Source organism: Mastigoproctus giganteus, chromosome 5, assembly GCF_048544385.1.
Source record: "Mastigoproctus giganteus isolate SK-2022 chromosome 5, ASM4854438v1, whole genome shotgun sequence".
NCBI lineage: Eukaryota > Metazoa > Arthropoda > Arachnida > Uropygi > Thelyphonidae > Mastigoproctus > Mastigoproctus giganteus.
Window position 1 is genome coordinate 206,689,774 of NC_143579.1, and position 24,880 is coordinate 206,714,653.

At 36.6% G+C, this 24,880-nt stretch overlaps 1 protein-coding gene across 1 annotated transcript in view; it reads right to left on the reverse strand.

Annotated features, from left to right (window-relative positions):
* Positions 1-228: 228 nt before the first annotated feature.
* mRpL18 (mitochondrial ribosomal protein L18) overlaps positions 229-24,880 on the reverse strand; it is a 44,100-nt gene continuing 19,448 nt past the window's right edge. The window contains exons 3-5 of the mRNA XM_090373668.1: positions 14,738-14,851; positions 12,454-12,568; positions 229-385 (exon numbers count right to left, since the gene is read on the reverse strand). Coding sequence (XP_090229794.1) covers positions 296-385; positions 12,454-12,568; positions 14,738-14,851 — 319 coding nt within the window. The 3' untranslated portion in view covers positions 229-295. The remainder of the gene's footprint in view (positions 386-12,453; positions 12,569-14,737; positions 14,852-24,880) is intronic.

Genomic DNA, 24,880 nt, shown 5'->3' on the forward strand with positions numbered 1-24,880 from the left:
GCACCTGAATATGATATTCCAAATGTGGTCTCTTCATTACCCACCATAGTAGAACAATAACTTCCTTCTTTCTAAATGCAAATGTACATTAAATCATTTAAGACACCATGTGCTTCTGGTCATCTGCTTACACTATCATAATGCCCAAGTCTATCTCTACGCCATTTAATACTTACATTTACACACTTCAAATCCATTACATAAGCTATTCTCAGGTTATTCACAAAAATATTTCAGTTAACTTTTATTTCATTTTTATGCTTTAATTCACTATTATTTACAAATGAAAATCTGTTTACAAGCTGTGGCGATATTTGCGAGGTATCTGTTTCAGCTCTTCAGTCTTCAAGCCTTCTTCTTCCAGTGTTTTCACAAATAATTTCACCTAAGAATAAAAAATAATAATAAATAAATAAAATCAAATATTCAGAACATAACTTCTGTTGAAAAGCACTGAAGGGCACAACGCTAATGTTCAGAGGAGCTTATATTTGAAATTAGTGAATTTTGACAACAGCTAATAGAAAGTATCATCTAAATTTTATTCAATATTCCAAAATTTAGATGGCCATATTTTTCAATCTATCTTTAGGACCTCTAAAATACCAAATTATAATACTTAAACACACAGAACTCAAAATAGTTTGAATTCTCTATTATCTTTCAGTCCTATATTCACATTTAGGACAGAAAAAAAAAAAACATTAAATGAACAGTGTATCTTGATATTTGTATATATCAAGACATTTCTATATATTTGTTTATATATATATATATACACACACACACACACACACACTTGTATGTATATATATATAACAGTATATATTTTACACAGACAATGAATATTGTCTGTATCAAAGCTCACAAAATGTAAATGTGGTGTAATCAACTAATGATGTAATATTTATGTTATTTTTCATTCCTAGATTTCAGCATTTGTCCATGGGTTGGTGAAGATAGAAGGGGGGAAAGCAAGGTTTACATGTATTATTTCAGGCAGAAGATATGCCTTACCGTAGCAGGATACTGCACCTGTGTGCTTCCCTCAGAAAGTAAACTTCAATGCTTTTATTCCATTTTTATTCAAGTGGTTTTAATTTTTTGATTTTTAATGCTTGTGTGCAGGTTTTTAGCATTTCTCTCTAGCATTTGTTGTAGTTGACAGAAAATCTTATGTGGTATAATAGTGTTTAATTTTTTTTTACATCACTAGTTGTAAAAATTTACGTTTTCAGTGAAAAAAATCAATTTATACAAGCCTCAGAAAAATAAAAATGCAGTGTGAATAAAAGATTTAGCTATAGCAATCTGCTGTCCAACTGTAGAAAACAAAATACAACAGCAAAAGAACAATAGTAATATACAGGGTGGCCCCTAAGTATGGTCCAATTGGAAAATATCTTTATTTTCATCAAACTTCTTATAACAAATACAGAGCAAGTACATCATGGGTTAGCGACAAAAACTGAATGAGAAGTTTGGAAAGGAGAGGTAAAATTGGGGACAAGTAGTTCTTTTATATGTATATATTAACAAAGGGAGTGCATGATCATGCCATCTCTGATTTATTTTAAACTTTACGAGGATAAATTATTCCTTAAAGAAAGCAAAATAACCAATTAGAATAACCCCATATTCTGGAACCCACAATAAAATGAAGGGCAAAGGTTTGCCTTGCTTATTATTGCTGAGGTCCTCCCACTGTTATTAACCCCTGTAGCTTAGGGGGTTAAATGTCAAAGCTTCTTAAACCAAGGTGTTTTACAATTTTTTTTGTTTTTGTTTTCATTTCTATATTTATTTCATTTTGTATTTTTTTTTATTTATTTACTTTGTTTATAATATTTGTAAGCCAATTCACTGAAAATGTTGCAACGTAGCTATGCAGCAACTATTTTTATTAGATTCTCAGTTAAATATCTGATACCTGTAGCCATCTGCATGCTCCATATTTTATTACTTAACAATTCACATAGCAGCAAGTTGAGTGTAGTGATGAATCTACCACCGCACTGAAATTGCTTGGGGGAAGGGGGACCACATCTGTATTTTTATTATTGGTTGAGCAATTAAAATACAAAGTCAGCTATTCTTTTGTTTTTGTGGCAAATTAGTTCTCAACTAATAAACAGGAAAGAAAAGAAATGATGGTTAAATAATAATAAATAAAATTAGAAACAAGAAATATATTTTTAACATAGGTGAAGACTGAACCTGTATCCCTTGGAACGATACATCTTAACCACGAACCACAAGGACTAATACAGAGGTAACTACAAATATTGATAAGGTGGGTAGCAAACTCACTCTTTCAATTTTCTCTGGGGTTTTTGAATATTGATTTATACTGCTTTGTTCATTTTTCTTCAATTGAAGAATAATTTTTCCTTACCAGGTTTAAAATAAATCAGAGATAATATGATCATGCCCTCCTTTTGTAAGCAGAAAAGACTATCAGACAAGCCCATTACAAGATAGAGGTGGTAAAATTATGGACAACCAAGCCAAAGGGTCTGATATATTTTTAAAAAATATTTCACATCAATATTTACAAGTGAAAATATGTTCAATACAGGGAACAAGCAGTGAACTAGGACTGTAAATTAAATGATATGGTGATATCAGAAAATGGACTGGAAGATAAAATACTGATACTAAAAGAGTGAAAGGCTTCAGGAGTTGATGGGATATACATAGGACGAGGAAGTGGTAAATGAATGTATCAAACCATTAAAATTAGTAACTTAGTAAGAGGAGTTTACCTCAATATAGTACGTAGAACACTTCCGTATGATACCCTCCAGAAATTAAAACGGAAAAAAAGAAAAAAAAAAAAAATCAACAACTTACCGGTACATTAAAGTAAAATATAAATAATTAAATAATCAATTTAACACAATTCAAAATCAATTTAAAACAATTAAAATTCAAATTAACGCAATTAAAAGAATCTAACGAAAATATTCAAAACGATTTTCCTTCCTTCAAGGAAGGAAAATAGTTTTGAATATTTTCGTTAGATTCTTTCCTTCAAGGAAGGAAAATAGTTTTGAATATTTTCGTTAGATTCTTTTAATTGCGTTAATTTGAATTTTAATTGTTTTAAATTGATTTTGAATTGCGTTAAATTGATTATTTAATTATTTATATTTTACTTTAATGTACCGGTAAGTTGTCGATTTTTTCGTTTTTTCCGTTTTAATTTCTGGGGGGGTATCATACGGAAGTGTTCTACGTACTATATTGAGGTAAACTCCTCTTATTAAGTTACTAATATTATTGTAAATGTAGAACATATTGAGTATTACAGCTCTGATTCATACTATCAAACCATTAAAAATAATTATAAGATCACTGAATTCAGAGATTATCCCCTTGGATTGACAAAGAATCAGTCTCACCAATCTACAAAAGTGAAAAAGATGAGCAATAATAGGCCGGCAAGCCTGTTGTCTGTGGTGCGGAAAATCATGGCATCTACAGTTAAGAATGCACTACAAGATCACTGAACATACACAGTATAACAGAGATTTCAGCAGGGATTTGTAAAGAGAAAATCTTGTTAACTAACCTCAAAAATTATCACAATTTTTATAAAGCAGTTAGATGCAAGGTATAATTTCAATACTATATACCTAAACTTTAGTATAGAATTTAAAACAGTCCAAGGAGCAGCTAAGTGCTTCAGATGAATCATGGGATGGCTGAAGGAAAGGAGACAGTGGATAGTGATCATTCTTAGAGTGTGCTAGCTCTTGTTCCTGATATTCCTAAATGCTGATGAGAAGGTATTCAAAGGCATACTGTCAAAATTTTCAGATTATATAAAGGTGGCTAGAGTGGTGAGTAATAATTGCTAAGTTACTGCTTAGCTATTGCTACTTACCACTATAGCTAAATTACTGCTTCAAAATGATCTGGATTTGCATGAATGATCAGCAAAATGGTAATGATAGTTTTAATGTTACCAGATACAGGGTCTTGTACATGAGAAATATAAACTGAAAGTGAGGGGGGGAGGGGGTATTAAAAAGGCAACAAGTGACAAGAAAGACTTAGGGATGTTAATACAAACAAAATTTTCCTAAATGATAAAATACTGTCGGAGCATAAGGCCAAATCTAGGTGCCAATTGGCGTTGATCTTTAACAAGAAAAAAATATTTCCCATAATTGTTCACCTAGGTAATGTCCCAAATTTACTAGACATGCAGTTCTTGCAATGTACACAAACAGCCAAAAAGGCACAGTGTTCTGTTAATAACCGGGTAGACCTTTGCATGTAAGTAGGAAAGTGATCATAACTGATTATACGGGGTATATTCCTGCAAGTTTGTCGCACTACCAGATTAGCGACAAACTTGCAGGAAGTGTAGGGGGCACAAAGACGAATCGGAATCACATAGCATTGCAGGGTCCAAAATGCCTTCGTCATGCAGTAGAGGATGTTGAACGGGAGGTCATGTGAACAGCGATCCGGCTGGAAGTCAGCATTTGCAAACCGTTTCTGTTGAAGAAACCAAGTAGCAAAAGCCCTCTGGAGTGGATAATCTGCAGGCTCCAATGATTGGATGTGTTGCAGATGGTACGAACTCATTTGGTTTGTTGACAGTATCCTCCATACAGTGGTTTGGGAAATACCCAATCATTGGCCTATCGCTCGAGTACCCTTAATCAGATTGCCTTCTGCAAGACGTACAACATTCTCCTCATTGTCTGGCGTCCTCGTCGTTCGCTCTAGATTCATGGTACCTCTCGTGAAACAACCAGTCTCACGTAACCGTCTGTGCACACGTGCGAAAATCGTATGATGAGGAGCATGCCTGTGCAGGAAACGTTCCTGGTACAAGCGCAGAGCGGTGGGCCAATTACAGTCCGCAGCTCCATACGCGAGGTGCATGTCAGCAAGTGCAACGTTTGAATACTCGTCCATCCTACTGCCTCGGGAACCGGTTCGCAAATGCTGACTTCCAGCGGGATCGCTGTTCACGCGAACTCCCGTTCAACGTTCTCTATCGCACGACGAAGGCATTTCGGACCCTGCAATGCTATGTGATTCCGATTCATCTTTGTGCCCCCTACACCTCCTGCAAGTTTGTCGCACTGGTAGTGAATCACACCGTATAATGTCAATGGTCAAACCACACTTAGTGTTGTTTTCAGGCTTGGAGGCCATATCTGCAAAAAGATATTGCATTTCTTGAAAGGATATAAAGGGTGACAAGACTGATAAGACATATAAGGAGATGTCTCTAAAGGAGAACATACCAGGAGAAGGTTCTGAATAATAAGGTCCTAAAAGGAGATGAATAAAGTGAATAGGGTGGTATATTCTCACCAAGAAATATAAATTACTTCCCAGCTTGCTGAGGCCAAAACAGTAATAGCAGCATGTGAGGCAAATAAGCAAGTGTATGAGCTTAGGTAGCATCAGCCAAAAAATAAAATATAAAAATCACACAACCATTCCGTCTAAATTTTTTGTTCAGTTCCTCCTTAAATTTATTTGAGCTATCAACTTCCACAACAACATATGGAAGTTTGTTCCAGCAATTAACCACCCGCTGGCTAAAGGCAAATTTCTGCACATCTATTCTACAACTGTCTTTTCTCAATTTGAATTTATGTCCCCTTAGGTTCGCAATCTGAGCAAGTGGAAGAATCCCATCAGAATTCAGCTTGCTCAAACCATTCAAGGCCTTATACACCTCAATCAGATCACCTCGCAGGTGGCTAGTCTCCAGCCGCTGCAATTTGCAGAACTTGGGCTTCTCTTGGTAAGAGGATCACTTCATTCCCCTCACCAATCTTGTTGCCCTTCTCTGTACACGTTCACGCAAATCTAAATCCTTCCTAAAATGAGGCCTTAAGACCTGTACGCAGTACTCAAGATGTGGCCTGACCACTGCCTTATACGTAGGGATAATCACCTTTTCCCTGCTAGCAAAATTCCTATATATCATTGACAAAACTCCATGACCTGCTCTTGCAGCCTGTCTGCATTGCTCAGAAAACTTCATATCTGAATGCACAATTACTCCCAGGTCTTTTCCATTTTCTACCACCCTAAGTGTAGTACCACACAGTTGGTACATTCCTCTGGGGTTACTTCTACCCATATGCAGTACTTTGCATTTGTCAATGTTAAACTTCAGTTGCCACTTCTCAGCCCATCTGCCCAAATTTTATAAATCCTGTTGCAGTAGCACACTGTCATTAACAACCCTGCCAAACTTTTTATCATCTGCAAACTTCGACACAGCCTGATATACCTTCATCAATATCATTGATAAATATACAAAATAACAGTGGACCTAACACCGAACCCTGTAGAACTCCACTAATAACATTAGTCCACGAATAGCAATGCCCATTGATTACCACCCTCTGTCTTCTCCCACTCAATCACCCTTTTATCCATTGTAGCAACTTACCCTTAATACCATTCTGCTCTAATTTATACAGTAGTCTTCCATGTGCAACAGTGTCAAAAGCTTTCCTGAAATCCAAGTATATGATATCAAAATTATTTTTTGCATCTAGTTCCTTTGTAACCACATAATAGTATCCAATCAAATTTGTCAGACAAGCCTTTCCCTTAAGAAACCCATGCTTTCTGAATTATTGTTGCAGTCTTGTCTAGATGATCCTGCAATGCATCTTTAACCACTGACTTCATTATTTCACCCGGAACAGAAGTTAAACTAACTGGTCTGTAATTACTCATGTCACCCTTCAATCCCCGTTTGTGAACTGGGGACACATTGCCACATCTCTATATGCCTAGGGAAATTTAAGGAAGAAAACTGGTCAGGTACTTATTGTTAATTACCAATATATGATGACAATAGGGAAGTTTTTTTCGTACGTGCACAGCAAAAAGCTTGGCTTTCTTGCATCATTTGGTTATTATAAACTAATTTTTTGTTACAAGCAGAATAACACATGACATGTTATTCTAACATGTGACATATTAATGAGAAAGACAGGCACCTGAAAAGATGGATATTGGCTTTTTGTATGCTTTTGGATTAAAAAAAAAAAAAAAAAAAAAAAAAGATTGCTGAAGAATGTTACCTTTATCAATCTTAATAAACCATAACCTAAACAGCGTACAGTCAATCTAAAAACAGGCCATCTGAAAACAAAACTTTTTCTGAAAGCAACTGATGTACCTTTCAAGAATGGACTAAGTCTATAACAAAACCTGTGAGAAATGCTGCACACGACACCAAACTATCAAAAACACTATACACTAAATAAGGTAATATTACTAATTTCATCTGTTTTAGATTTTGTTCAAGAATCACATGGAAATAACACATTCTGAAAACAAATTCTTCAAATAGTATAAGTCAAAAACAAATCTAGCTATATACATTAACCGAAACACCATTTACTGGGTGCAGCATAATCTATATGACTGCTGTTCATGATGTACATTACAAAATTAATCCAAAAGTAAGTTTGGCACAGAATTCCGTGGAAACAATGTTTTGGGACTGGTATTATTGGAAGGAATAATTGGTTTAATAACTCCAGCTGCTGAATGAGAAACTGGTAGTGCTAAGCTGGTTTCACTTTCAACAAGACTGAGTACAAGCTGATTTTAACCATGAGCTGAAAAACGATTAGATGAAATATTTCTGGATGGAATGGGTGACTAGTCACATCACACCTCTAGATTTTTCCTACAAGGTTACAATAAATCTGTTGTGTTCAATGGTGACCCATGTATGACTGAAGACTTGAAGAAAATATTTATGATGTTTATCTTTAATAGTCATATCAATATATGCAAACAAGGAGGCCACCACTTTGAATATTCGATTTAGTTCATGAATAATATAGTTAAATTAAATCACTCTACAATTACTAATTATTTTATTAGTAAAAACACAAGGCACAATAATTTCTACATTGTAACAATATATTAAAAAGGGTAAGAGATTATCTCGATCTTTTGCACAGAATACTTCCAGTCAATGCTCTCCAAAAGTAAACGAATAAAATAATTTTAGTGAATCCTTTCACTCATAGAGACATGACCGATTTGACATACAATGGAATAGAAAGCCCCAACACGACCCTGAAACACATCAAACCAACTCAGCAAGAAGACATGCCAGAATAATTAAAATAGTTAAAAATGGAAAACCTTTACAAGAATAAATAATTAAAATCACGATTATAAAATTTGGATAAACACATTGAACATACAAATTAAACAAAATTTATTGTATTTTCCTTCCTTAAGCAAACAAAACTCTGACTAATCATCTTGTTCACAGGTCGGAAATAGCGAGAAGCGTGTGTGTGTGTGTTAAGTTCTTAAATGGAGAGATTATTTGTATTAGCGCATGCGTAAAAAAAATAACAGAAATCCGAAATTAGGTAAGGGCAGCGCACATTGATAGAATTTGCATGTCCCTTCATTTCAAGGGTTTCATGTAATTATGTTGTATTTTTAAAATTTCCGCTTCATTAATTAGGAATATGTGCCCTTCATTGGCAGCATGACAAGCAAATTCCAATGCAATTGCTTGTGATATGCAGACTGCATCTAGAGTACACCGAGTCGACCCTTGTTACAATGAATTGCGCTGACCATAAGAAATATTGTATACAAGGTCATTTACTTGTACCAAGAGAGAAGAAAGAACTGTGTGATTTCTCAATATATTATGCATAGGCCTGGCTACAATTTTGAATTCTATACACCATTAAAAAATAAAGTATTTTTATTGGTTTTATTAATAGGTATTATATTTTCTGACTTATTTTGTGGAGGAATAGTAGAAGTCCCTGTATGGGTTTCAGCGACCGCTTGGGTAAACATGTCCGGGTTGTTAGTCGTTTATTGCATCTTGGCTGGATATTGACTGGAATTTGTGGGTTAGTCACTCACACACTAGCAAGGTTTTTGTGGATTTATTGAATAATTGTTTTCTACATCAGCATGTTCAGGAAGCAACTAGAGGGAGTAATACTCTTGATCTGATTATCAATAGTGATTCTTCATGCATTAAGAATCTGCAGATAAAGGAACCACAAGGTGGCAGTGACCACAGTGTACTGAAGTGGGATTTATTCAAAGAGGTAACTACCATCAGGGGTAAAGGGAAGGGTTTTTGCTTTCATAAAGGCGACTATGGAGGTCTGAGACAGTATTTAAATTCTATACAGTGGGGCCAACTGATGTTACCAACAGCAAATTCAAAATGGGAGGCATTCAAAGAATTTATCTTGGAAGCTACTAGGCTCTACATATCAACTAAGAAATATTGTTCAAGGTTTAGGCCTAAATGGATGTCAGATGAACTAATGAGACATGTGGCAGAGAAGAAAAATGAATGGAATATATATAAATTAATGGGTGACATCGAGCTGGTCTGTAACCAAGTCACAAAGGAGGTTAGGCAGGCAAAGGTAGATTACAAGAAATCTTTGGCAAAGGATGCAAAGAAAAACAGCAAAGAGTTCTTTACCTATGTAAACTCTAGAAAGAAAGGGATGAATCAGATTGGTTCACTGGATATCGATGGTTGAACTGTTGATGACCTTGCTTAGGTTTGCTAACTAACTAACTAAATGAGTATTTTGCATCTACATTCACACATGAGGAGTTATTCATAAAGTGGAATGCCAGAGGTGAATTGAACTATGGCAGTGAACTACATGATTTTGTAATAAATGAGAGGAAGTGGAGGAAAAATTGTTGAAGATAAACATAAGAAAGGCACCCAGGGTGGATGGGATCTATCCAGTTATATTAAAGGAGGCAGCAAAGGAAGTAAGCAAACCCTTAGCCATAATTATGAGAGCATCCTTGGACACAGGGGAAGTACCCATGGACTAGAGATGTGCAAATGTGACCCCAATTCACAAAGGAGGATCAAAGGGCGACATCCCAAGTAATTATAGACCTATTAGTTTAACTTCTGTTCCAGGGAAATTAATGGAGGCACTGGTTAAAGTAGCACTGCAGGATCATCTAGACAAGACTTCAGTTATAGTTCTGACAAAGCATAGTTTTGTTAAGGGGAAGAATTGTCTGACCAATTTGATTGGGTACTATGATGTGGTCACAAAGGAACTGGATGCAGGGAATAACTTTGATATTATATATTTGGATCTATATTTGCTGCTATGGATAAAGGGAAGGTTGAGTGGGAGAAGACAGAGTGGTAATCAATGGACACTGCTCTTCATGGACTAATGTTATTAGTGGTTCAGTGTTGGGTCCACTGTTGTTTTCTGTATTTATAAATGATATTGATGATGGTATATCAGGCCTAATGTCCAAGTTTGCAGACGATACGAAGGTTGGCAGGGTTGTTAAGGACACTAATGACAGTACGCTGCTGCAACAGGATCTAGAAAAGTTAATAGATGGGCTGAGAGGTGGCAAATGAAGTTTAACATTGACAATTGTAAAGTACTACACATGGGAAGCAGTAACCCCACAGTAACATATCAACTCTGTGGTACTAGACTGACAGTGGTAGAGAATGAAAAGGACCTGGGGGTAAGTGTGCTACTATTGCAGATGGTCTGCAATAGTAGCACACAAGACATATGAGATGGTCTCATATGTCTTGTCAATGATATACAGGAATATTTCTAGCAGGTATAAGGTGGTGATTATCCCCTTGTATAAGGCAATGGTCGGGCCACACCTTGAGTACTGTATACAGGTCTGGAGGCTTCATTTTAAGAAGGATGTTGAGCTGTTGAAACGAGTACAGAGAAGGGCAACAAGATTAGTGAATAGAACGAAGGGTTGCTCTTACGAAAATAGGCTTTTTAAGTTTTACAGCTTACAGTTTCTGGAGACTAGGCACCTGCAAGGTGAGCTGATTGAGGTGTATAAAGCCTTGAATGGTTTGAGCATGCTCAATGCTAATGGGATTCTTTCTCTTGCTCAGAATAACCACTTGAGAGGGCATAAATTCAAATTGAGGAAAGACAGTTGTAGGCTAGATGTGTGGAAGTTTGCCTTTAGCCAACGAGTAGTTGATTGGTGGAACAGACTTCCACCTTCTATTGTGCAAGTTGATAGCCTAAATACATTTAAGGCTGAGCTGGACAGGTATTTGGAATGAACAGAGGGTTGAAATGGGAGCAGTTTTGTTTTTTTTCCTTCTGGCTGATGCTGCAGAAACTTGCTTTCTTGCATCGTATGCCTCTACTAATGCTAATACTGATCTTACAAACATTCTACTTCTGAACCTACTTTAGACTTAGAAAGTGATATACTAACCAACAGGTTTTTAACTAGGGGCTGTCCACTCTCCATTATTAATCAAATCATATTACAAGCTAAAAATAAGTAAAAAAATATGATACCTATTAATAAAACCAATAAAAAATACTTTTCTATTCTGTATGTCAAACAATGGTATAAGCAACTCAAACTCTTTAAAGATACAGAATTCAAAATTGTAGCCAGGCCTATGCAGAAGCTCCATAATATATTGACAAATCACATAGTTCTTCCTTCTGTCCAAGGAAGAACTGTCCCAGGAAAAAGATCTTGTATAAAATATTTCTTATAGTCAGTGTGATTCATTGTATCAAGGGTCGATTCAGTGTATTATACATTAATGTGTGAAACAACATGCTGCTTTGGTCGCACAACGCATTGGAATTGGCTTGTCATGCCATGAAGGTCACCTATTCCTATTTAAAGAAGCAAAAATTTTAAACATAATTACATAAAATTATTGATTGCTGAAACCTTTGAAATGAAGTTACATGCAAATTCTATGAACGTATGCCACCCTTACCTAATTTCGGATTTCTGGTCTTTTTTACGCATGTGGCAATACAAATAATCTCTCTATTTAAGAACTACACACACACACACACACACACACACACACACACACACACACACACACACACACACACACACAGTGTTATTTCTGACCCGTGAACAAGACAATTAGTTGAAAAGCTCTGTCTGCTTAAGGAAGGAAAATACAAACAATGTATGAATTGTTTAATTTGTATGTTCAATGTGTTTATCCAAATTTTATAATCATGATTTTAATTAATTATTCTTGTAAACGGTTTTCTGTTTTTAACTATTTTAATTATTCTGACATGTCTTCTCATACTCATGTTCTTGCTAAGTTGGTTTAATGTGTTTCGGAGTTGGGCTGGGGCTCTTGGCTTTCAATTCCATTGTGCGTCGATTTCACTCGGTCATGTCTCTGAGTGAAAGAATTCATTTAAATTATTTTATCCGTTTATTTTATTCATTTACATTTAGAGAGCATTGACTGGAAGCATTCTATGCAAAACACTGAGGTAATCTCTTACCCTTTTAAATATATTTTTTAAGTTCAGTTACAATATTTATTTTATTATGAGACTGGATTCATCGAACACTCTGTATCAGCTCCTTAACTTTATTTTAAAGTAACAAAACATTCAATAAACATACTCGTGCTGACTCTTTCTGCTCTTCAGTGTCATGAAAGAGAAAATAAATGCCACTCTCTAGACATCTCATAGCAAAGACTCGTGCAACATTTTCCACTGCACTCAGGTCATTTGTGCTGGAAAAAAAAATATATTTATGTACATGAAAAAAATCAATTTCATCAATAGATTTTAAGAGCTGAATATTTGGGTGCTTCACTGTTTATGAAATGTTATGCTTAAAATTTATATTACATACCAGTGTTAGTCAAGTGCACAGCAATTTAGATAACTGAATTTATTCATTTATTTAAAGGGATCTGATCAATGTTTATAAAGCTCTAAGAGTGAATAGAAAATAATTGAAGGTGAAATTTTCATGGTTATAAATGATACCAGAACTATCAAAAAAAACAAAAAAACCCATAAATTAAAATTATTAGACTAGTTTTAGATTGGATTGTTGGAAGTTTTCCTTTAATTAGTGGGTAATAATTACTGAGTTAAGTTTAAGCCATTAAATGTAATGGTTTACACTATTACATTTAATGGCTTAAATGAATGGTTCAAACCATTAAATAAATCCTTAATCTGACTAGAGTAAGGTCAGTGGGCAGTGAACCGCTTGGGAATTCAAATTTAGATTATTCAAATTGTTATTTTAACAGTACCAGAGCTGAACACTGATATTTGTACTTACATGTTTTGCCTATAGAAGAGTATGATAAACTACAGATATCAGTTTGGCTTCACTGCTGGGATGTCTACAGTGGATGCCATTAACCTAGTTATTAATACTGTTTCAGTCTCCAATGAAAAGTATGTCCTCGGCCTCCTTGTGGACTTCAAAGGCACCTTTGACACTGTTTGGTGGCAAAGTGTCCTGGAGGCCGGAGTCTCTGTGCTTATTTATTGTCTCATTGCGGACTATTTCCAGAATCACTCACTTATGGTTGCCGGTGGATCCTGCTCTGTTTATCTCTAACTCATGGTTGCCCTCAGGGATCACTTCTTGGACCAGTATGCTGGAACGTGGTCCTTGATGGGTGGCTGGCTACCGAACCTAATTGCACTACTAAGATCGCTTACACAGACAATCTAATTATCCTTGTTTCTGGAAACTCCAGACTACAACTTGAAATCAGTGTTAATGAAGTCCTATCAGACCTAGATGAGTGGTAGTACACATAAATTAACTATTTCTGTCCCAAAACAAAAATTCTTCTCAAAGGAAAATTAGACCCAAATAGACCTCCAATTATTAAGATTAAAGAACAATCAATAAAAATTAGTTAACTTGTACAAATACCTAGGAATTATGTTAGATAACAAACTTCAATTCATTACCTATGCTAAATATGTACTAAGCAAAATCAAGACTTTGACAGACAAACTATTCAGAATTACCAAAGGTTCTTGGGGTCTGAAACCCTCCACTTTCAAGCTGTTCTACAAATGCACATTTATTCCTATTGTCTGCTATGCTGCGGGCACTTGTGGCCCCAGTATACACAGTCATGGTGGAAAAAATCTTGACTCAAGCCCAGCACTTCTTCCTAATTGCAACTTCAAGAGCTTGTTGCACGATTTCAACATCAGCACTACAGGTAATCAACGGCAAACTGCCAATTAAATACAAAGTACTGTACAATTACTTTCAGTATTGCAGAAGGAACAGTATTGCAGCACAGTTCAACCAGTTTTCTGTTAACTTGGACGTGCCAGTAAAAGAAGACAACACTAGATTAAGAAACCAGTTTGTCCTGGAGTGGCAAAGTGAATGGACTAATGCCAACACTGGAAGAATTACTACCCTTTTTATACTCAAGTTGCTGAATTTGACAAAAAACATTAGTGGGGACGTGACTGAGGTTTATAAGGCTCTGAGAGGGGTTAGTAAAACAAAGGACAGCAGAATTTTCACTGTTATAATTCCAGAACTAGGAGCCACAAATTCAAATTACTGGGGAAGAGATTTAGACTAGATTGTAGGATGTTTTCATTTAGCCAGCAAGTTGTTGAGTACTGGAACAAGTTGCATCCATATGTAGTTGAGGCTGACAGTTCGAAGAAATTCAAATGTAAACTGGACAGTTAGCTACACAAAGAGAGAAGCACACGATTTGTATTTTCTTATATAGATTTTTTTTTTTTTTTTTGCTGGTGCATCAAAAGCCTGTGGCTCCCTTGTACTATATTGCTAATACTGTATTTAAATTTAAACAAAAAAAAAAAAAATAATAATAAATAAATAACGAAGAAATAAAAAACTGCTAATTTACACTTTGTTGCTTATAAAGCCTTACCTATAAAGATGTTTTTTAATAGCCCATTCTGAAGAAGAAGCAGAAACCAAAATCCTCCCGGTATTATGCACTGCTTTTCCTGTTATATACCTTTGGCTCTTTTCAACGTACAATCTGAAAAAAAATAAATGTATAGAGGGAGAATTAATGAGAGATGTGGTCTGTGCCATCCAGAAATTTAAATATCCACATTACTCACATTTAAGACTATATGCACTGAAACTGAAAGAAATAATGTTGGAAGCACTTACAAAAGAACAACAAAGCTAACTGAGACCTCATTTCTCCTTTGGCTAGTGCTTTCGAAGGCTGTTGGACTTGTGAACTACCAGGCAAAACAATAATTAAATAAAACATAATAGAATAGAGGTTTTCATCTGCCAGGGCTTCATCTTGTCAGATTCCACAAGGCAACAGCATCCAAAATACCTTTAAAACCTGCCATAAGGTTGGGTTGAAAGGCTGTTGTCTACAATAAGCAAACCACTATCAAACAAAATTCTTACCCAATGAAGACTGAAGAAAGCCTGACGGAACTTCTTCAATGATTAACCCTGATAATATCTTTTTAATAGATGTGAGACTGGCAGAACAGACAACTTATGAAATTTACACACATAAAATAATGATAATTTAAATAAATATATGAGCCTGTACAAAATTGTAAAGCAGAATACCATATTCACTAGCTTAAGAGAACAACTGAGGAAAATATAAAGTAAAATAACAAAGGTATTATAACACATATTGTAGAGAAAACGACCTGAACATTCTAAGACGAATAGATACTAATGAAAATCATTTTTTTTTTTTTTTTTCACTGTCCAGTTGATGCACAGTGGAAAAAAAGAAAAGAAAAGAAAAAAAACAATGTTGGTGCTGGCATCTAAGCTACTGATGGCCGTGGCAATTCAGAATGATTTGACCAGAGTTAAAAATTTCTCTGAAAATTTTTTACTAAAGATATTTTCTAAAATAATTTCTGAACAATACATGCAAACACATTTCAAGTCATTCTACCAGTGAGCCAATTTTCCCTTTACTACAATTATGATTAGATAAAGGATGTAAACTTCACTGTGTTTGTTGGTATATGAACTTTGTACACTAACAAACACAGGGTGGTAACCCCTTTCATCTGTTGAAATATGTTTTTCTTCGACTGGTACTTACAGAACATTTAAAAGTGAAAAAATGAGGTGAACTGCTACAGAAAAATGGAGGGAAATGAACAATTGCAGCAGAAAGTGCTAACTATAAAGGAAATAAATATCTATGATGCTTTGGAAAGTACTGTATTGTACATTCTTTTTAAAATTAGGAGCTAATCTAATTGAAAGAGAAAAATTAACAAAGTATCCTGTAAAATTGATAGTAATTGGAGAATGGTATAGTTTGGCACCAGCTGGTTTTAGATGTCTCATACTGAGAGATACAGATTGAGGGAAGGTGGGTCCTTTCTTAGAGTAGGCCATGATGACCCAAAAAATTAGCATTAGGCATATGAAGAAAGAAAGCAAGCTTATGCAGCATTAGCCAGGAAAAAAAAAAAAAAAAAAAAACACTCCCATTTCACCCCTCCATTCATTCGAAATACCTGTCCGGCTGAGCCTTAAATTTATTTAGGCTATCAACTTCCACAACAAGGGATGGAAGTCTGCTCCACCAACCAACTACCTGCTGGCTAAAGGCGAATTTCCGCACATCTAATCCTACATCTGTCTTTCCTCAATTTGAATTTATGCCCTCTCAGATGATTATTCTGAGCAAGAGGAAGAATCCCATCAGCACTGAGCATACTCAAACCATTCAAGGCTTTATACACCTCTATCAGATCACCTTGCCGGTGCCTAGTCTCCAGACACTTTAATTTGCAAAACTTAAGCCTATCTTCGTAAGAACAACCCTCTGTTCTATTCACTAATCTCATTGCCCTTCTCTGTACTCATTCCAGCAACTCTACATCCTTCTTGAAATGAGGCCTCCACACCTGTATATAATACTCAAGGTGTGGCCTGACCATTGCCTTATACAAGGGAATAATCACCTCCTTATTCCTAGAAAAATTCCTGTATATCACTCACAAGACACCATGAGCTACTCTTGCAGCCCATCTGCACTGCTCAGAAAACTTCATATCTGCCTGCACAATTACCCCCAGGTCCTTTTCATTCCCTACCACTGTCAGTGTAGTACCACAGAGTTGATACGTTGCTCTGGGGTTACTGTTTCCCATATGTAGTACAGTCAGTCCTCGTATAGCACAATAGTTGCGTTCCTAGAAACCCTCGTGCAATGCAAAATCGTGCAACATAAACAACAGGCCCTATAGGAAAAATAGGGTTGGGTGCCGACCACCCAGGATTGAACACACATTTGTAACCAAAACATTATCAAACACAATAAATAATCGTAATAAAATACTTACGCATTTTATTACGACTATTACGTAATAAAATATTGCTAATGCTTTTGCTTCTATCATAAGCAAACTTGTTTTTTGTTTGATTTTCTATCAAAACAGATGACAGGCGTTCCATCTCTTCCAATTCTTTGTGTCTTAATCTAATGGATTTTAATTACACTTTGAGTTGTTCCTGCTATGAAAGTTGTTTTTATTTTCTCTGCATTCTTTCTAATTCTCGGCGTTGCCTCATTTAGGTCTGTAGCACGTGCAATATCACATGGTCTTTCATTTCGCTAAAAGCGTTTCACAATTTCATATTTTTTCTCTGTCGACAGAGGCGGACTGGCCATAAGCCTTACCGGGGAAACCCCGATGGGCCAGAGGCCGGTGTGATTTTGGCCATAAACGCTAGTATGAGGCCACTATAAATTTTCCTGGGTAAGAATTTTTGACCCAGTCCACCTCTGTTTATCGATATTGCTTTTCTTTTTCTCTCTGAATCTGCAGTGTCTTCACCAGGGCGCTTTCTTTTCACACCTTTTAAGCATTTTACTCATTTTTAGGGAACAAAGCACAATTACAAAACGAGGAGTTTTGTAATTGTGCTTTGTTTATGAGGAGTTTTGTTTATGTGTATCAAGCATGCCTTGATACACATAAACAAAGCTGCACGCGTGTAGCAACTGAATAAACAACACCGTAAAGGCTGAGATACATTATTAACACCTCACATTTTACTAAAGCACATTTCCAGGGGTTACTACCATAAAACAATAAAAACAATTTGCAGTTGCGTTTCTGCTAGTGGAATCTGTTATAAACTGGTAGTAAACTCGATCCAATCGCATTTGCGATTATACCGATAGCTGGAATTGCGTTGGTTTTTACGTTATTATGGTGAAATGTGTTTCCCCTTCACTGATATAAAAAATAAATACATTTTCAGAATCTTCTCTTCATTCCTATCGTGTTGCGTTAGGTTGGGGTGATTCCGCGTTTAACTGCCATTTCTTGTAAACACAAAGGCGAATCGTGCATAAGCGAATTCGGTTCGTGTTACATAAGATATCGTTTCCCCTATTTATAAATCGTGTATGATTGAATTCGTGTAGTGTAAACACATGTTATACGAGGACTGACTGTAAAGTACAGTCAGTCCACATGTTATACGAGGACTGACTGTACTTTACATTTATCAATGTTAAACTTCATTTGCCACCTCTCAGCCCATCATCTGCTCAACCTTTCCAGATCCTGTTGCAGCAGCATACTGTAAGTAGTGTCCTTAACAACCCTGCCAAACATTTGTATCGTCTGCTAACTTGGACATTAAGCTTGATATATCATTATCATTTATAAATACAGAAAACAACAATGGACCCAACACCGAACCCTGAGGGACTCCACTAATAACATTAGTACATGATGAGCAGTGCCAATTGATTACCACTCTGTCTTCTCCCCCTCAACCATCCATTTATCCATAGCAGCAACTTGCCTCCAATGCCACACTGCTCCAATTTGTGCAGCAGTCTTCCATGTGCAATAGTATCAAAAGCCTTTCTAAGATCCAAATATATAATATCAAAGTTATTCCCTGCATCCAGTTCTTTTGTGACTGCATCATAGTATCCAATCAAATTAGTCAAGCAAAACTTTCCCTTAACAAAACCATTCTGTGTCCGAGCTATAACTGAAGCCTTGTCTAGATGATCCTGCAGTGCTTCTTTAACAAGTGCCTCCATTAATTTTCCTGGAACAGAAGTTAAACTCAAAGGTCTATAATTACTTGTGTCACCCTTTGATCCTCCTTTGTGAAGTGGGGTCACATTTGCACATCTCCAGTCTATGGGTACCTCCCCTGAGTCCAAAGAAGCTCTCATAATTATGGCTAAGGGTTTGCTTACTTCCTTTGCTGCCTCTTTTAATATAACTGCATAGATCCCATCCACCCCGGATGCCTTTTTTATGTTTATCCTCAACAATTTCTCCTCCACTTTCCTCTCAGTTATTACAAAATCATCTAGCTCACTGCCAGAGTTTACTTCACCTCTGGCATTCCACTTTCTGAATAACTCCTCATGTGTGAATGTCAATGCAAAATATTCATTTAGTTTGTTAGCTACCTGAGCAGGATCATCAACAGTTGACCCATCGATATCAAGTGGACCAATCTGATTCATCCCCTTCCTTCTAGAATTTAAATAAGTAAAGAACTCTTTGCTGTTTTTCTTTGCATCGCTTGCCAAAGATTTCTCGTAATCTGCCTTTGCCTGCCTAACCTCCTTTGTAACTTGGTTACAGATCAACTTGTATCTATCATAGGCTTCTGTGTCACGTGTTAATTTGTATGTATCCCATGCATTTTTCTTCTCTGCCATATGTCTCATTAGTTCATCTGACATCCACTTAGGCCTAAACCTTGAACAATATTTCTTAGTTGGTATGTAAAGCCTAGTAGCTTCGAAGATAAGTTCTTTGAATGCTTCCCATTTTGAATTTGCTGTTGGTAACATCTTCAGTTGGTCCCACTGTATAGAATTTAAATACTGTCTCAGTCCATCGTAAAGGCGTAGTTGCTTCCGTAAAGGAGTAGTCGCCTTTACGGAAGCAATAACCCTTCCCTTTACCCCTAATGGTAGTTACCTCTTTGAGTAAATCCCAATTCAGCACACTGCGATCACTGCCACCTAGTGGTTCCTTTATCTGCAGATTCTTAATGTATGAAGAACTACTGATAACCAGATCACAAGTATTTCTCCCTCTAGTTGCCTCCCGAACATGCTGTTATAGAAAATAATCATCCAGTAAATCCACAAAAGCCTTGCTAGTGTGTGAGTGACCAACCCACAAATTCCAGTCAATATCTGGGAAATTAAAATCCCCCATTATAAGACTCTCTGATTTACTGGCCCACTATTACCCTGTACATTTCTTATTATACTCATCAGAGCCATTAAGCCTATAGCATACTCTTACTCCTAATTTTGATCTCCCAATGCTTATTTAACAGATATTAATTATTTAAAAAGTGTAATCAAAGGGTGCTAAAATATTCAAGAATTCTAAATCTACGAATTTAACAATATCTCTCTTCTATACATTAAAAAAGTTTTCCTCTTGTGATATTTATTCAAGCCAATGAGAGAAGAGTGCGGCGGGGTGGGGGGGGGGGCAATTACATCACTACAAATGCACAAGAAATAATTAGATCATTTCCTGATTTTATTTCAATCAGTGAGTTATAATGTTAGTATAAATGTTATTATTATACAAATAATAACACTATACAATATAAAACTATACAAATATTTACAAAAAACAACTATTTACAATCATACCTCTACTATTTCGGGACGATGGGTTTCTTCATCAGCTGACAGACATTAATATACAAAAAACGTTACAATGGAACATCAAATGATGCAGCGTGTGGTCATGTATTAGACAGCACATGTGCTGTCTAATACATGACATTCACCAACCTTGTGCAAGTGAAGCACATGCACAAGGTTGGTGAATGTTAAATGGAAGGAACACAAATGGGTTACTGGGAAGAATCTGGACAATGCAGAGAGTGTACATGGGATGCATGCTAACGTTCATAGCATTGAAAGACAACTGCCTCCATAATGTTCATCAACCTCATGAATGTACTCCGCTGTCTAATACATGACCACGCCCGGCATCATTTCATGTTCCATTGTAAAGTCAGCTGATAAAAGGACCCAATATAGTTTGTATATTTGTAAATAGTTTAATATTTTGTAAAAATTTTAAATATTTGTATTGTTTGTAAATGCTTTAGTCCTGCTCTTTCAGATGCAACAATATTCCTCATGCATTATGGAACCTAAAGCAAATGGCCTTTTCCTAAGTGATCTATGTAAATAATTATATAGTGATATTTATTCGACCTTGAGAATGCCACGTGGTGGGGTGGGATAGCCAATGGGAGAAGAAGGATAGAGGTCATGTAGTACAAGTGGGTGGGAAAATTATGTCACTATACACAGGTCAATAATTACATAGGTCATTTCCTAATTAGATATCGATCGGTGCATTTCAACAAGTGTGTCTTTTACAGAGAAAAGATTTGACTCACTCTGTCATAACTCAGATTAGCTAGTGAAGGTTTGCTATTTGTTTGTTATTTGGAGCATTAGCAACTAAGGCCATATTGCTCCGGGATATGCGGTGGTCATTCCCTGACCTTTCCGCATCCTCCGTATTTGGCGGCGACGGGCTCAAACCCTGGTCTAATCAAGAAGCGTGTGCTATGCACTGCTGCTCCTTCCCACCTGGCTACGGAGGCGCCTACTAGTGAAGGGAAACAGGAATAAAAATAATATATGCAAGGTATCTCTGATTTAACTTTGTGCCATAAAATAACTGAATCTTGTGCTACATAAATGGACTGAATACTTCTTACAGTATAAGGATGTAAAGTATTTTCTTTTTTTCAATTTATTTCTAAAAAGTAGACTGCTTCAAGTTAATCTACATTGTCTAACTCGATCAAGTCAGGTGGCAAAAGGTGGGGCCTTGATAGGTGTGAGGGCACCTAAGAAAAATCTAAATACGTAAATTGATAAGCACACGCTTATACTTAAATACGTAAATGCACATGTGCATACGAAAATGGACAAGCGCATTGTGCACGTGCATAAATTGGCAGCACTTCCATAAAAATCCACAGCACTTCCACAAAAATCCACCACTTGTCATTTCACAGAAACACTTATTCTAAGTTTGTGTGTGGCCACTCTCCATTTGCGTTAGGTCCATTTGTGTAATGAGTAACGTCATCAAAAGGCACGTCGGCTGAAGTGAGGACTACTTCCAACATCCATTTGCGCTTGCGCATAGGTAAATGTGCATAAATAAATAAATTTTCTGTTTATACTCTGGGCGACCAAATGGTCAGAGGAGTTTACAAGATACACAGATACAAGAAACAGCACAGTATTCAGCAGTCACGGGCTTGAACCCCGGTCACTCAAGGCACGTGTACTTATGGACCCGCGCGCCTCACTAGGCTATGGCGGCAAACATAAATGGACATGCGCACGCGCATACGTGAATTGTCATAAATAAACTGAAGTTAGCAGCAAGAAAGTGGACTACTTCCAACATCCATTTGTGCATGCACATATGTGAATGGACATGCGCATGCACACACGAAAATTGACATGTCAATTTATGTATGCTCTCCTAGGAAATGGCATCTTGGACCATCCTGAAGGATCAATTTTTGAAATCTTGGGAACCGGAAGACTGCGAGCACTCTGAAGGGGATTCCAAAAGGAGAAATCATAGCCCGAATGAAAGGCAGGAAGAGAACCGTAAAGAATATATAAAAAAAAAATTTCTGTTTATACTCCGGGTCAGAGGAGTTTACAAGATACACAGAATACAAGAAACAGCACCGTATTCAGCAGTCACGGGCTTGAACCCCGATCACTCAAGGCACGTGTACTTATGCACCTGCACGCCTGACCGCGTGAGGAATTAAAGGATATCCTTGCAGACTGCATCAGCCCCTTTTTGATGCAGGCTGTGAAATACACTGAAAACCTCACAAGCAATTTCATCTCTGTACATAAAATGCTACAGGAACTGCAGGAAGAAGAGCAAAAAAATTAAAAACAGGTAACCCAAGGTCACTAATTTGATTTCTCACTCCTTAAGATTATTACTATATTTAATTATTCCTTAACTATTTATTCGCACTCCATATTAATGAAACAAGACAGCCAGCAAAAATAGTTACCCTTGAGCCACCTCCCATGAGGTTCTCCCAGACTCTCATAAATGTGTTCAGTCTTCACCAGATAAGTAGTTCACTCCTTGGTTGCAAACTGCATAGTATAAGATAGACTTTCAAATGTAATCCTATGGCAGGCTTAGAGAGCTTACTAAAATACTAAGTCCATTGATTCTTGATGAGATAAGGACCCAGGAGATCAAATTATCCATATTCCATTATATTTTATTTAATTATCTTTTTGCATTTTAATTCCAAATCCAGCAAACATCAGAAGAACTAGGACTGAAGGAGACAAGATTGTCTCACCAGGGGAGTGCACAATCATACATGAAAAAGGACAGGAGGAATAAGACCAGGGTATATCTGCCAAGGACTAAAGTTGATGCTGTACAGCAGCTGCCATCTTTTAAGGGCACAAAAGATGCTCTCATACATATTGGTATTAATGATATTAAGAATATGACATCTAAGAATTAAATTAACAAGTACAGAGCAATGTTCAGAAAAGGTCATGAGTTAGGATTGAAAATGAAAATATCTACAATCCTGCCCAGACACAATAGGAGAGAGTATGTGATGAGCCTTGTCAATCAATTCGGCCCTGGAAGCACTGTGCAAGGCTCATGGAGTGGAATGTTTCTCAGCATGGTCTGTACTCGTTAGCAGGAGAGACTTTTTACAGGGTTGGGATACACTTAAACAGAAGGGTTGCAAGAATATTTGCTGATGCTAATGAGGCAGTATTTGGTGGGCTGGAAAACTGATAGTAGCAGGAATACATGGATTAGATTTTACAGAAGCCCAAGGTTGTTGGAACATGCAGCAGCCTGGAAAACAAGGTGTCAGGGATTTCAAAGCCTACTGAAGGGTCCGCATGGAAAAGCAAATACATGGGCTGTACTAGAGTTACTAAGGATAATTACAGTGGCATGTATACTTGCTTGAACATTAATGCTAGGAGAACACTAAATAAATCTGATGAATTTTAAGTACTGCTCAAGTCATCAAATGTGGAAATTGTAGGAATATTGGAGACAGGTGTCACTCAGATATAAAGGATGCACACTTTAAATATGGAAAGTAGAGTGTGTATTGAAAAAACAGATGGGGCAGTAGGATGGGTAGGAGTCATGCTTTTAGTTAAGAAGCACATAAAATCTAAGGCATAATGAGTGACGAGTATAACAAACCACTGCACGGACATACAGAGTTGGCCAGTAAATCAGATTGTTTCATATTGGAAGACTAACTTTCCAGATACTGAAAATCTCAAGGGTTGGTTACTCACACAGTAGCAAGAATTTTCTGGATTTATTGGATGACTATTTTCTACACCAGCATGTTAGAGAGGCAACAAGAGAATGGAGTACTCCTAATCTGATTATTAGCAGTGACTCCTCATGCATTAAGAATCTGCAGATAAAAGATCCACTGGTGGAATAGCCACTTAGTGGATTGACATGAGATTTACTTAAAGATGTAACAATGTTCAAGGACAAAGGGAAAGGCTTTTGCTTCCATAAAGGTGAATACAATAGTCTCAGACAGTTTTTAAATTCTGTGTAGTGGAATAAACTGATGTTACCAACAGCAAATTGTAAATTAGAACCAAGGAAAAATGAGTGATATACACTCAGATCAAAAAATGATTGAACCACAAGTTGTGCACAGAAAAACACAGAAAAGGCTGAGCCCATACCTCATGACAATGTTAAATTCTAAATGGGAAGCCTTAAGGGACTTAATTTTGGAGGCTACTAGGCTTTTCATTCCAACTAAAAAATACTGTTCAAGGTTTAGGCCTAAATGGATGTCAGACGAATTAATGAGGCTCACGGCAGAGAAGAAAAATTTATGGGATGCATATCAGGTGACACAGAAGCCTATGGCAGATATAAACCAGTCTGTAATCAAGACACAAAGGAAGTTAAGCAGACAAAGGCAGATTACGAGAAATCTTTGGCAA